Below are 15,448 nucleotides of genomic sequence, written 5' to 3' on the forward strand. Positions count from 1 at the left end.
TTTTCATTTAGATATAATCTTTATTAATCACATGACAAATGCTTGAGATAAGACTTTATTATAAAATAAATTAAACTGGTCCACGAAAAGGTGCATATGAAAATCATAACTGGCACGTGGATCGGTACAAATGTTAAGATAAATTGGCACTCCAAATGAAAAAAGGTTGCCGAACCCTGGTGTAGCCTACTACCAGTAACTTCGGAAGCGTAATGGTAGAATCTGCGAAGGCCAGCAGCAGGAGGTGGTTTGTTCGGGAACAAGCTTTTCCCCCCCTTCTGGTTAGGCCTTCTCTGGCTCCCTCGAGTCATTTGTGTGTCTTGATTATTTAAATTACAGTGTGCGTAAAGCATCCAACAATAGCCTACATATAGTTGATTTTATGAAAACACATAGGGTGTGTCTATATATGGAAAAATACACGTTTGAACCAGTCGAAAGAACAGATGACTCTTGTTCGACTAATATTTTGTTTTAGTTGGGGACAGCCCTAGCGTACTGCCTTAATAAAACAATCTTCCACCACCATTAATACACATATAGATAAGTGAATGTGCCAATACTTCTGGTCCCATAAAATGGAGGGGACTACGTACACAAACTGGTGTAATTTCTAAATGGTTCACCCGATAGGATTGAAAATACCTTCAAATTAAAGTTGATAGTGCTGGAGTACAGAGACAAAAATATATATAATGCCACCCAATACTTAAGCTAGGCCTAGATGCAGTCCACATCATCACAGGCTCCATCACACTGTGTGAGCTCTCTAATGAATGAAGCCATTCAGTTTTGTTTGATTTTGTATTGAAATACATAACCGAGAAGAGGAATTGAGTTTCAGGGGCCTTTTTAAATAAACTTTCCCCACCATTCTCAGATTACCACAGCAACAACACTTTCTTCAACATGTCTAATGGTGAGCATGATGTCAAATAAGGGGAGAAGAGTGCATTCTGAAAGACAATGAATTCCAGTGACACGTTTAAGTTAAATAAAAGTATCTAATCACAGCTGGTGTGATAATGACTTCAATTAAGTTAAAGTACACTGATACTGAAACTGTCTACTATCAGGCTTATATTAGGCTTTTGGCTACTGAACCCTTTCTGTCTCCAACATGTGAAAATTAGCAGATTAGTAGTGGACTCTAGAGCAGCGGAAGCATCCTAGTGACCGACTGTCCCCTAGTGCCATACTGTTCCATTAGCAGAGGACGTGAGGTTCAGAGTACACTGGGCAGATGAGATGGAGTGGCTGAGAGAGCAGAACAGCTGAGGGGTTAAGGGAGCTTGGAGGAAGAGAGAGGGCATAGGGCTCAGGTTGAGTGTTTGGAATGGATTGTGGATTTTGACTGTGTGAGTGGTTGGGGTAGAGTTGCGATGGAAGTCATTAAAAAAAAAGTCTGTAGTAGCTATGCAGCAATTCCTAAGCCATTTCCTCTCCCCTCTTAATTCTATTTTCAGTGGGTTAATGCAAGGTGCCATATGATACAGCCAATGCCTACATTGCACGGTAGGTTAAGAACCATCCAGTGAAGACAAACCTCACCTTGTTCCCCTGTAAAGTTTGGTAGTGTTTACTACCACACGCAGAACTGGACTAGCTAATAGGTGCCATATGTTTACTGGTTATCCATGGCTATAAGCTACAATACAAAAGCCTTTTCCTGCCAATAATTCCAATCATTGAGAGCATTACTTCACATCTGGATGTCCCCCCTATAATTAACTTGCCTGCCCCAGTGAGAGATTTATGCTTGACATCTAGTCTGGTTACACAGTGATTTTAGGTCGAACAAAGCCTTGTCCTCCTCATCGTGGTGTAGCATTCCACAGGAACAGCCTGGGTCTTAAAGCCCGTTTAGGCAGGGAGGGATTCCCCTCTGGCAATGCTGCTGCCCCCATCTCTCCAAGAGGAATCACTCATCCATCAGTCATGGAACCCCCACTCGACCAGCTCGACTGGCAGGCAGCAGGAATTCTGCATTGGGTTGATTAGAGCACGGGGCTACACTAGGAGTTTGCAGTATCGTAAACCAAGCCCCTACACACCAAGATGTTACAAATCCATGGCCCACAAACCCCTACATCCAGTATTAACAGAAATAAATTATATTCGATTCATGGGCTTGCTCTTGTCATTCCAAGACTAAAATAACCATCTGTCTGATGTCTGAAGATTTGCATATAGTTCAGAGGACAAGAGCTTTAAACACAGACAGACAGGCGGTCTATACAGAGCTGAGTGCAGCAAGGACAAGAGCCCCCATCACGTAACGAGCTCTAGCCAATTTGTAATGACACACTAAATATATACCGCAAAACACAGTCAAAAACCATGATCAATATAGGAAAGGAGCATAGGATATGTACATTAATGGCTTTACGGCAAGGCTTATGGCTATAATAGAAAGAGGGGTGCCACAGAGACAAAGCCCATGATGCTCCTACCTCCTCTGGCCCCCCAAGCGCGCTGCGGGAGTGTGATGCCCCATCCCCCGGGACCCTGGTCCTGTAGGATGCTGCTCCTCTTTGTCTGACTGTGTCTGTGTGATGGAGCCAACCAAACCTCAGCCTCTCTCTCTATCCCCTACGAACACTCTGCTCTGTTCCCCATCCCAGCATCAACACAGACACAGCCCGCCAACCTATCCCCTGTCTTCCTCCTGATTATGTGGTATCCTAGCGACAACCAACAGGGTGCCTATGGAATCCCCATGCAGTGCAGCATGCCGATTGGTCGGCAGCAGCCCCTCTAATATAGATGGTGGTAATGATTTCACCCTCTACCCTCCCCCTGCCAGAATACTGAATTTGGTAGTATGCAGCCTCAGCCACATAATATTCTAACCAGCATCAAAACCATATTGGGTAAGTACAAAACCCAATCTGTAAATGTATAGTCCTATCTATTTATATATATTTTATGGGTTTTATTACAGAAAATGTGATTCCATCTGTTATTATTGCATTAGGACATGGGTTATAACAGTCTATAATCATTCATTATTATAGTCTACACACAATCATAAACATACAGGATAGGATCATATATGCTAGTCATGGGAATCCTCTAGCAAATAAGCTAATAGGAACTGGAAAAAATATGCAATATTATTGGGTATTATGGCAGTCTGTTTGAAAGATTTATTGAGTATATTTCTCAAATTATCTAAATTATATCTGACAAAAACATGAAAAGAGCCACACAATTAAGGCATTTCATTATGGCGCACATAAATTGAAAAGATAATTGAAGAGGACTATAGATATGAGCAAAATTAAATTGGTTTTGTTTTCAGTGGAATTCAAATGTCACAATATAAAAAAATACTATGGCCAATACATTGCATTCATAAGCCTATAAAATAATAGACTGACAGGTGTAATCAGCTGCTTGATGATGGCACTCCTCCCAACCACATTAAAAACACCAAAGACCATCACACCTTATAACATGTCTGGCTGTATGAAATGCAAACATTTCAGTGGTTTGCTGCCGTAACGTATTGATTGGGGCCTGGTAGGCATAGCTTTCATTGATTATAATCTTCTCATTAGCATATAGATTAGCCTAGCTGCCTGCCGGTGGAGGAGAAAGCATGAACCTTGAGTTCCAGAGCAAGGAAAATGAGCTTGGGGACTGGGATGGGTCGGGAAGGGTTGGAGATGAGAGAGGAATGGGAAGGGAAAGCTGTCATGAGTCAGATCTGTTTTGATGCACTGTCTGACAGACAGCCCAGGGCTTGGGATGGCCATGGTGTGGCTTGTTTGTATTGGAAAACAAACATGTCCTCTGAGAAAGTCTGGCGTCTAGCCTACCCCACAACCCCCCCCACCACTGTTCGTCTGGACCTCCTGTCTCATGGCCATCCCAAGTCCCAGAAGAACCTCTTGGAATAAGAAATGGGCATATTGAGTTAAAAAGGTGTGGAGTTAATGGTGTGGACCACAACTTTAACTCAATATGCCCATTTCTTATTCCAAGAGGCTCTTCTGGGGCTCTAAAAGGAAAAAACACTCATCTATATTTAGAAGGCATATACGTTTTTCTTTCTTCTTCTGTGGGACAGCTTTGGCATGAATCAATTCCTTTCACAGTTCCTGTATCTAGGGTACTGCAGAATATTCATTCTCCATAATATCTAACAATGATCTAGTGGGCCTAATTTAGAAGGAATATTCCTTGTGCATCAAAAAACATATCACAGTTTGAAATACATCTCATATTTAAGTGATAATGCCAGAGAAGCCAGAGTTGAGGGTATAGTGGCGCAGGGATCGTCTCTGGCCGACAAACACCGGCTTCAAGGGCATTATCAGTTTTATACAACAGGTTACAAACATATTCAAATAATTGACATATTTTTTTTATTTTTAAACATTATTTTGATCAATTTATTCATACTATTTCATCCTTCCACGAGATATAGTCCCGACACAAATCTAGGGTTGCTACCCAAGTCGTCTGGTCATTCATTATATCGGTTAGGTTGCCAGAGACGCAACACAATCATCCAATCTTTCTGTTCTGTATCTATGGAGGCGACCCAGACGTTTGTTCTAAATGTTCCATTGCCATGCTGGTTGGCAAAGTTCTTATCCCTTGCTAGCTAGCTAGCTAGCTAGCCAGCCAGCCAACTACGGATAACACAGTCAAGTCAAACAGTGCAGCCAGAATAACAGCAACGTAGTTGCATTTGCTTAATCTGTTTTGTAGTGACATTTACTTAGATACATGATACATCCAATGAGATAACGATGCACAATTTAGATTTTGACTGTGCTTTGTCAGGACACTGTTCATAGGAGCTAGCCAACTACACTTTAACAAAATCACGTCAAACTGAAGCTGGAAAGACCGCAAACTACACTGAACAAAAACATAAACAACATGTAAAGTGTTGGTCCCTTGTTTCATGAGCTGCTATAATAGATCCCAGAAATGTTCCATATGCACAAAAAGCGTCGCTCAAATTTTGAGGACAAATTTGTTTACATCCCCGTTAGTGAGCATTTCTCCTTTGCCAAGATAATCCATCCACCTGACAGGTGTGGTATATAAAGAAACTGATTAAACCGCATGATCATTACACAGGTGCCCCTTGTGCTGGGGACAATAAAATGCCACTAAAATGTGCAGTTTCGTCACAACACAATGCCACATGTCAAGTTGAGGGAGCGTGCAATTGGCATGCTGACTGCAAGAATGTCCACCAGAGCTGTTGCCAGAGAATAGAATATTAATTTCTCTACCATAAGCCGCCTCCAGCATTGTTGTAGAGAATTTGGTTGTAGGTCCAACCACAGAAGTGTATGGCGTCGCGTGGACGAGCGGTTTGCTGATGTCAATGTTGTGAATAGAGTTCCCCATGGTGGCGGTGGGGTTATGGTAGCATTCTCCAACACTTTGTTTTTGCATATTTAAACCAAAATGCACAGGTTTCATTATTTATTTGAAGCAAAATTGATTTGATTGATGATTTATACTAACTTAAAATAAAAGTGTTCATTCAGTATTATTGTAATTGTCATTATTACAAATAAATAAATAGGCCGATTAATCGGTATCGGCTTTTTTTGGTCATCCAATAATTGGTATTGGCGTTGAAAAATCATAATCGGTCGACCTCCAATCCATAGATTAGGGCCTAATGAATGTATTTCTATTAACTGATTTCCTTATATGAACTGTAACTCAGTAAAATCTTTAAAATTGTTGCATGTTAAGTTTATATTTTTGTTCAGTATAGTATGAGAGAACTACAACATGCTCTCTACCTATTAGCTAGCCCCGACGTGCTGAGGCTATCCCTTGCTTTGAAAGCATCGTCACACTTTTTTCCATTGACAAAAACATACATCCCGTCTGTCACGAATGTTAAATACAATTGTCCAGACAGAATATTTTGAAACAGCACTATGAATTTTATCCCAATTGCCAGAAGGGGGAACCATGGGAAGCATTGAACTACAGGAATGTAGCTGTGGCAATATATTCATTTTGCCGATAGAGATTAGTGCCAGTTAAAGAAACTGGGATATTATTCCATCTACGGAGGTCAGATTGAACTGATTTGATCTTCTGTTAAAAGTTTCTGGCAATGGTTTCATCTAAAAAGGAGGAAATATATCTACTCCCAAATATTTAAAATGGGAAAGTCCTCCATCGGGGTCGAGGCAGTAGGGCTGATTTGGTTAGATTCATTTTATAACTTGAGATGAAGCTGAAATATATCTACGATCTTCAATGTTTTTGGGAGCAATTGAGATACATTGTCTGGATATAGTAAAATATTGTCTGTGTATAATGAGATGAAGTGATCAGTAGATTTTAAATTCAATTCCCATGTCTTTCAAGACAGACCAGTGATATGACCATACTAGTTTATCACAAGCTTTTTCTGCATTGAGAGATAATACAGCCCAAGGAGCTGTTGTTTCTGATGAAGCTTCTAAGATATGTAATAGTCTGAGGTTATCTGAGGATGAACGCTTTTTAACAAAACCGCTTTGGTCCTTGTGGATCAATTTGGGTAAGAAAGTCTCTAGACGGGACAACATTTTGGAAAACAGTTTAATGTGCGTTTATCAAAGATAGTGGGTGATGGTGATAACACTAGGTGGCATCCTTCTCTTTTAAAAAATAAATAAAAGTAAAGTGTTGTATTCACATCGCTCACAAATTAACCTTTGTGAATGGCTGTATTAATAATTCTGAGCAATAGTGAACATAACGGATTCCAAAATGTTAAATAGACCTCAGGAGGAATACCATCCCAGCCAGGGGATTTGCCTTTATTCAGGGGCTCCCAGCGAGGTGGCTTCCTCTGAGATATGTGGTTCTTCATTCTTTTAGAAAGGACTTTGTCTGGCTTGATGTGGATTTACAATCAGAGGATTACAGTTCTTTGAAGAAGCGGGAGAATCTTTGATTGATTCATTTGGGTTCTGATTGAAACAGGGAATTACTGATTCAATTGTTGCTATATCAGCTAATCAATCATTACTTCATAGCTTGTTGGCCAAACGGCAGATGATTACCATGGAAGTAATGGTTGAATCTAACCCAATGGATGGCAAATTCTGCTTGGTTTTATCAATAAATTAACTTTTGACTTTGGAAAAAGTAACAGCTACCTGGTCTGAAAAGTGTGTTGAGAAAAGTTAACATTTCCAATATCTTCTTTCACTGTGATTTATTCAACCCAGATGCAAATGCAGTGACATTCTTTTTTATAAAACCTTTGGTGGCATCTCATAGAATCCATGGGTCATCGACTGAATTCTTATCGATCATTATGAATTCATTTAGTTCAATTTCAAATTGATCACAGAATGTAGAATTTTATAGTAATTAAATGTTGAAATGCCATCTTGTGGCACTTAAGAGATTCTGAAGTACGAAATTGATTTGTGAGAATGCTCATAACTTACAATTTAAGTTCATACTGTCGATTTTGTTCACTCCATGGAAATCGAATGTAGGCCATCCCTTGAGGTTGTAGAATGGTCAATGAGTACTGTCCAAAATGACAGTCAGTGTACTACATTTGTTGGAGTGTGTAACGAGAGCGAGAAAGTCTCCCTTGATCCAGAGGCCCGATAGGACTGGGGTGTAATTGAGTCGTCTGCCTCTGATAGACTTTTCTTACACAGCTGAGTAGTACAAAGAGAGCCTGGCCCCCTTCCAGGTGTGTGTACTGGATGCGTGGCAGTGGTGTCTTGTGCGTATGTGTGTGAGTGTTGACACTCCGCCACACATGGCCCATTCCCTAAGGAAGTGTGGGCCATACTACAACACCCACACCAGATGTACCCCAAGGGACCTGCCTGCTCTCTCTGTTCTTCTCTACATCTTAATTTAGAATGCCACTTAAAGCATTTGCATGCTTTCCAAACAAAACAATTCGGAGGAGTTTGTGGATATATTATGATGAGATTTTGTGACGTTTTTGTTCATTTTTGACTTTGGTGAGGGTTTTTCGGGCACACATTTTTTCTGGAGGCAAGCCAAAGTCCGGAGCCGAAGTCTATGCCCTTTCGTCAGTGATTGGTCAACAGTAAGGAATTTTCAATAAAGTGTTTGGTGTCAATCAACGAGAGAAGTCTTGTTTTCATGGACATTTGTAATTGAGAAATACTGCACCAAACATCTATTGCACGACTAAGGTCCCCGGGCAAAAACAAAATTAATAAAACAGATTTCTTGAGCCATCCTAGACTAATTCAGACTATTTTGAGGAAGTGTATACTGACGAAGGCTTCTCAAAATGAGCAAACCATACTATTGCGGTACTACGGTACTTCAAAAACGAAGGTCTTTTGAGGGAGTATGAGAGCACACTTGTTCGGTTCGTCTAGCCGAACTGAAACATGCTGACGCCTTTAGACTAATTGTTACGTTTTAAAATCCTGCTGACTCCCCCTGTAAACCTAAATAACAAAACCGCAGTATCTTATCCCATTCTGAACATTCCTCTCTTAGTCCAGTCTATAAATACCTGTATCAAACAGCACTCCCAAAACAGCAGATCAGCAATATGCGTCAACCCAGACACTATTCTATGACTCAATCTCAAAAGAACCATTCCCCTACAAAGGGAGAAATAGGTCAGGCATGATCACTGGTAGTGAGCACAGAGTATTGAAAGCCCTGGCTTCATCAGAAGACATTTAGCATGTCTATGCCAGCTGTGGGCCAGCCTGCCCCTGGGAGGACCTGACAAGACTGGCAAAACCAGATGTTGACTGACTTGGCTCCTTACCAGTCAACTATATCTTCAATGCAGCTGGGTGACTAGCCTGCTATGCCCTTGTTTTGTCATGATAGTCAGGGTCTCCCAAGGTCTTCCAAAACCCTTGGCTGGATGTTCTGCTCTGATACCATTCTCAATGTTTTAAGAAATGTTTGCGCTGGGACACAATGTGCTGTGACACCTCAGTGTCATAATGGTAAATATAGGCTAGCCTGCCCTTAGACATGAACTGTCTCACTGCTTACTTTGAACTAACTCTAGTTTCAGTCAATAAAGTGAAATCGGCAACTAATCTTGTTTACATTTTACATTTACATTTTTTGTCGTTTAGCAGACGCTCTTATCCAGAGCGACTTACAGTAGTGAATGCATACATTTCATACATTTTTTCCCCCGTACTGGTCCCCCGTGAGAATCGAACCCACAACCCTGGCGTTGCAAACACCATGCTCTACCAACTGAGCCACACGGGACCTATACCTTTAGTCGTGGATGAGAAAAGATAACTTTGCAGTTACAAGCCAGCAGACACTCACTGACAATCCTGGTTCAAACTAACGCCAAGCGTCCATCCACAAAGGGGCCCAGACTGCCATGACAGCAACAGTCTTTAATTATCCCTCTTTCCCTGGGATGCAGTGGAGGGCCAGGCATAATCGGTATTCCCTGGTAGAAGACAAGAGGCCTAGGCTGGTGGGTTCATACAGCTAAAGTCTGCAGAAACCAATCCCCCTGTGACCAGGTCTCTTGCCTGTGGGGATTTTATTTTTTTACTTTATTTAACTAGGCAAGTCAGTTAAGAACACCTCTTGGGGCTAGGTGGGACGCTAGCGTGCCACCCGTGGTGCACTCCATCAACAGCAGGTGCATTTCAAGAGCGGCAAATTTGAATCCAAATAAATGTCAAAATTCAAATTTTTCAAAAATACAACTATTTTACACCATTTGAAAGATAAACATCTCCTTAATCTAACCACGTTTTACGATTTCAAAAAGGTTTTACGGCGAAAGCATAAATTTAGAGTATGTTAGGACAGTACATTTACAAGAGTTGTGTGTAATGTTTTGTCAAGTCAAAGACAGGGTCACCAAAACCATAAAACCAGCTAAAATGATGCACTAACCTTTTACAATCTCCATCAGATGACACTCCTAGGACATTATGTTAGACAATGCATGCATTTTTAGTTCTATCAAGTTCATATTTATATCCAAAAACAGCGTTTTACTATGGCATTGATGTTGAGGAAATCGTTTCCCTCCAATAACCGGCAGTCAAGTCAGCGTCACAAATTAAATAATTAAAATTAGAAAACATTGGTAAAATATTATATTGTCATTTAAAGAATTATAGATTTACATCTCTTGAACGCAATCAACTTGCCAGATTTAAAAATAACCTTACTGGGAAATCACACTTTGCAATAATCTGAGCACTGCGCCCAGAAAAATACGCGTTGCGATACAGACTAGACGTCATGTTGGGGAGATCTAAAATCGAAAATACTATGTAAATAATCCATTACCTTTGATTCTCTTCATCAGATGTCACTTCCAGGTATCACAGGTCCATAACGAATGTAGTTTTGTTCAAAAAAGCTCATCATTTATGTCCAAAAATCTCCGTCTTCTTAGCACATGATCTCAGCCAGCCGGACTTCTCGTCATGAACGAGGGGAAAAAATATATTTCCGTTCGTTCAAACATGTCAAACGTTGTATAGCATAAATCATTAGGGCCTTTTTAACCAGAACATGAATAATATTCAAGGTGGACGAATGCATACTCTTTTATAACGTATTGGAACGAGGGTACCCAACATGAACTCGCGCGCCAGGTGTCTAATGGGACATCATCGTTCCATGGCTCTTGTTCGGTCAGATCTCCCTCCAGAAGACTCAAAACACTTTGTAAAGGCTGGTGACATCTAGTGGAAGCAATAGGAAGTGCCAAAATATTCCTAAGCCCCTGTGTTTTTCAATGGGATAGGTTTAAAGTCAATACAACACATCAGGTATCCACTTCCTGTCAGAAAATGTCTCAGGGTTTTGCCTGCCAAATGAGTTCTGTTATACTCACAGACACCATTCAAACAGTTTTAGAAACTTTAGAGTGTTTTCTATCCATATATAATAAGTATATGCATATTCTAGTTACTGGGTAGGATTAGTAACCAGATTAAATCGGGTACATTTTTTTTATCCAGACGTGCAAATGCTGCCCCCTAGCCCTAACAGGTTAAGAACAAACTCTTATTTACAATGACGGCCTACTGGGGAACAATGGGTTAACTGCCTTGTTCAGGGGCAGAACGACAGATTTTTACCTTGTCAGCTCGGGGATTCGATCCAGCAACCTTTCAGTTACTGGCCCAAACACTAGGCTACCTGCCGCCCCAAAATGATGATCTCTGTGGTAAAGGATTAGCTCTATATAAGGAGGTAAATAAATACAACTATTTGATGAGGCATTATGGGTGGGACAAGGGCAAGCCAAGGGGTAAGGTCAGTGCCCCCTCCTGCTTATTTACAGATTAGGCTCTAAAGCATAAAAATAATGCCACTTTATTCCAATAGCATAGATTTGCATCGTTCAATAGTCTTTCAGAAGCCTTGAATGCAACTGAATCAGTGCCTTGGCCAATAGCATGTTGTGGTCAAATATTCTGAAATCTGAACAGCCGATTAAGTTGGGTAATATGAGTGTGTTGAGAATCAAACACACACACAGAAGTTTTTTTGTCATGAGTCTTGCCCTTGAGGCAGAACTAAGCCGTTTCCACTGGATGGGCAAGCTGCAAATGCTAAATTGGTTATATCGTAAAAATTCATAGAAACAAACATGTGCTTTTTGGTCTTAATTTAAGGTTAAGCGTGTGGTTAAGGATAAGGTTCAAATCTGATTTTGACTTTGTGGCTGTGCCAGCTAGTGACCACTGCAGAGCTGCTTCCAGTATGAGTCATCTCAATAAATGCCAACCTGCCACTAACACACACTATGATGGGTATGACTGTAAATTGAGAATGTACTATTTGAACACACTACTCCGAATGATTCTCCCAGAGCACTGTGACCTTGGGTCCAAGGGGAGATACTCTAGCCATAACAATTTTCAGTCATACTGAGCAATAAAAGAGTCCCAGTACAATTAACCTCAAAAGCCTTGAGGAAATTCTAAGCGCTTCAATGTAATTGAGCATACTTATCTCCAATTTGACAGCTAACATAGTGACTATTGGTATAGTGCCTTCAGAAAGTATTTACAGCTTTTTCCAAATGTTGTTGTGATACAGCCTGAATTTTAAATGAATTAAATAAGAGATTTTGTGTCACTGGCATACACACAATATCCCATTACGTCAGTGGAATTATGTTCTTCGAAATATTTACAAATTAATAAAAAATGAAAAGCTGAAATGTCTTGGGGCAATAAGTATTCAACCCCTTTGTTATGGCAAGCCTAAATAAGTTCAGGAGTAAAAAATTGATTAACAAGTCACAAATTGCATGGACGGTGTGCAATAGTAGTGTTTAAAATTATTGTCTCACAGCTACCTCATCTCTGTACCCCACACACAATTATCTGGAAAGGTCCCTCAGTTGAGTAGTGAATTTGAAACAAAGACCAGGGAGGTTTTCCAATGCCTCGCAAAGAAGAGCACCCATTGATAGATGGGTAAAAAAATAAAAATTAAAAGCAGACATTGAATATCCCTTTAAGTATGGTGAAGTTATTAATTACACTTCGGATGGTGTATGAATAGGCCTAGATTCAGTCACTACAAAGATACAGGCATCCTTCCTCACTCATTTGCCGGAGAGGAAGGATACCGCACAGGGATTTCACCATGAGGCCAATGGTGACTTTAAAAACAGTTACAGAGTTTAATGGCTGTGATAAGAGAAAGCTGAGGATGGATCAACAAAATTGTAGTTACTCCACAAAACTAACATGAGTACCACTTCAGATTTTCAAGCATAGCAGCGGCTGCATCATGTTATGGGTATGCTTGGCAAGGACTAGGGAGTTATTTATGATAAAAAGAAACAATAGAGCTAAGCACAGGCAAAATCCTAGAAGAAAAACTGTTTGTCTCCTTTCCAACAGACATTGGGAGAAAAAAATTCACCTTTCTGCAGGACAATTACTTAAAACACAAGGCCAAATATACACTGGAGTTGCTTACCAAGACATGTAATTTCCCTGAGTGGCCTAGTTACAGTTTTGACTTATAATCGTCTAGATAATCTAGGGCAAGACTTGAAAATCATCTAGAAAATCTATGGCAAGACTTGAAAATGGCTGTCTAGCAATGATCACAAGCAACTTGACAGAGCTGGAAGAATTAAAAAAATAATAATATGCAAATATATTGTGTGTTAATGGGTGAGAAAAAATATATATTTAGTCCATTTTGATTTCAGGCTGTAAAAACAAAAATGTGGAATAAGTCAAGGGGTATGAATGCTTTCTGAAGTTACTGTATGTAATATGCACATACACATTGAACCGAGTTGTGGGGTAGTCATGTAGACTATCTTGTTGGTCTCATTTGGGTCACTGAAAGAGCCAAGGGCACTATAAGAGCCTGTAACTACAATGAACATTCAGACTAGAGGTCTACACGGATCCACCTGTACCCGAACACTCAAGACCCGATCCAGGACCCATGGGGGTCTGGATCCAGAATTTGAAATAATGTCACCTGTCACGGGAATGTGTAATTTTAACTGACTTGTCCGGAAGGACCAATACAGATCTGAACATGACTTCTGCAAGAAAGAAAAAGTATAATTTATGCTGCTGCTTGTTGTTGGTCAATCATAAGTTACCAAAGAGGCAATAGGCTACAGTCATAGAGCCTCTGTGTGGGACAAAAGTTAGAAGATATCTAATCAGTTAATTTTTACATTTATGTCATTTAGCAGACAATGACCAAGAGCCAACAGGTAGGCTGCAACTTTATATTCTGAATGGAGATGTGGTTTGTAACTGTAGGACGAGAATGCGCATGCAGCCTCAATTAGCCTACCTTGCTAGCTTAACTAGCTTCTCCCGGTTTCATGCAGGCAAGACCAGTAGTAATGTTAATCCTATTGGATGACACATAACCTATGGCAGCTATTAGTCTACTATGGTGCAAGTTGGCTTGGTTTGTTGCCTTCGCTCCCTCACTCCTCCCAGTGTCACTTGCTCACACTCACAACCTTGCTCTACCTCATGCTTTAAACAACTCCAGTTAATAAACTAGCTTCAAAATTGACTTTTCTGCTGCTTCCCTCACTTGGATCAAAACGGGTCTGACCAGGTCTGGTTGTCCTTGGGTCCGTTCGGGAACGGGTCTCTATATAAAAAAAAAATGATACATTTATGCATATTGGGTCCGGATGGGATAGCCCCAGGTCCATTTCCCTACGTTTTGGACCCGTTAAGGCCTCTAGTTCAGACATGCTGCACTTGTCAAAATAACCAACCCCTCCCCCTCACGACCTTGGGGTCGTGACTCAAGGGACACAGTCTCAAAAGGCACCAACCTATCCCCTCCAAGTGTCCAGGGAGGGCAGCGCTGTGTTCGTAAATGTGCAGCCCATGCAAAGGAGCATGCAAAGGAGCATGCAAAGAGCTGAGCACCAGCTAACTGATCCTTGCATGTGTTTTTAAAAACCAATTCCTTTTTTAATCTAATCCACAAAATAGTTCCGTGTAGGCCTTCTAACTGATGCGTGTTCCTGTTTATTGCACGCATGCACTGAAGTTCCTCTTGTCTAGCTAGCTAGTAGCTACTAATGTTAGCCAGCCAGCTCTGTCAGTCAGACACGGAAGGTTGCTGTCAGCTCAAAAAAGGTCCCTCCCGACTAGCATGCACATGCTCAGACAAACACGGTCATTGACCGCAGAAGTACAACTAGAAGACCGAGGCCAAGAACGGCCTTTCATAACGAAATAAAATGTTGTTGCCATACCTTCCACGAAGGCCTTGTACTTCCCTGCTTGGAAATACTCTCGTGCTCCTTTCCTGTTATTCTAGCTACACCATTACTGGATATTGTTGAATACGATACACTTGGAATAAACCAGCGCGAGTGGAGGAGCAGGGGTGTGAGAAAAAAATCTATGCATTAGCGTTCCGAAATAGAACATGTGACATGTATTCACCCAATGGACAGAACGTGTACCTCTTTGGCACTCCCCCTTCCCTTTCAGAACCGGTCCCTCCAGTACCCTTCCATGCGCCTGTCAAATCCGTACTACGGAACCTGTCATGGTCTCCATAGCAACACATAGGGATTTAACCCTTGTCCGGTTTTTATTGGCTCATGCCTTTAAATTGGTAGCTATGTAGACAGCGCAGTGTTTGAAAATACCGTATGATCAAAAAGAAAGGGAGAGCAAAAAAGAAAAGAATGTTGCATTGTTAAATATCTCATCTAATGAGGTCAGCATCAATTCTGAAAAAATAAGTAAAAATTGGCATTTTAATAATGATCATATAAAACCACAATTACATGCGAACTGCTATTCACTAAATTATGGCAATACTCGTCCAAGGTAGAATTCAGGGGTGGGGGAAGGGGTGCAACCCCGTGTTATATGTCAGAGTGTAGGGGCTGCAATGCATGCAAATGTATTCAAATGTCAGGGCTATCATAAATACAGTGCATGAAAATGCACTCGGCTCTGTGGCT

The 15,448-nt window shown here is 40.8% G+C and overlaps 1 protein-coding gene across 9 annotated transcripts in view; it reads right to left on the bottom strand.

Moving 5' to 3' along the window:
• Window positions 1–15,010, bottom strand: part of LOC106583010 (polyhomeotic-like protein 2) — a 47,912-nt gene extending 32,902 nt beyond the window's left edge. For 2 of the 9 annotated variants that reach the window (XM_045705345.1, XM_014166734.2), the window contains exon 1: window positions 14,726–14,887. Coding sequence is in view for 5 of the 9 variants with exons in the window: in XM_014166730.2 (XP_014022205.2) it covers window positions 2,454–2,497 (44 nt within the window). In the remaining 4 variants the exon portion in view is untranslated. Of the gene's footprint in view, window positions 1–2,453; window positions 2,664–10,287; window positions 10,390–14,725; window positions 14,888–14,938 lie in introns of those variants that run through there. The other 7 variants (XM_014166737.2, XM_014166735.2, XM_014166730.2 and 4 more) reach the window with 7 other exon arrangements.
• Between the last annotated feature and the right edge of the window lie 438 nt (window positions 15,011–15,448).

Source organism: Salmo salar, chromosome ssa22 (genome assembly GCF_905237065.1).
Source record: "Salmo salar chromosome ssa22, Ssal_v3.1, whole genome shotgun sequence".
Classification (NCBI taxonomy): Eukaryota; Metazoa; Chordata; class Actinopteri; order Salmoniformes; family Salmonidae; genus Salmo; species Salmo salar.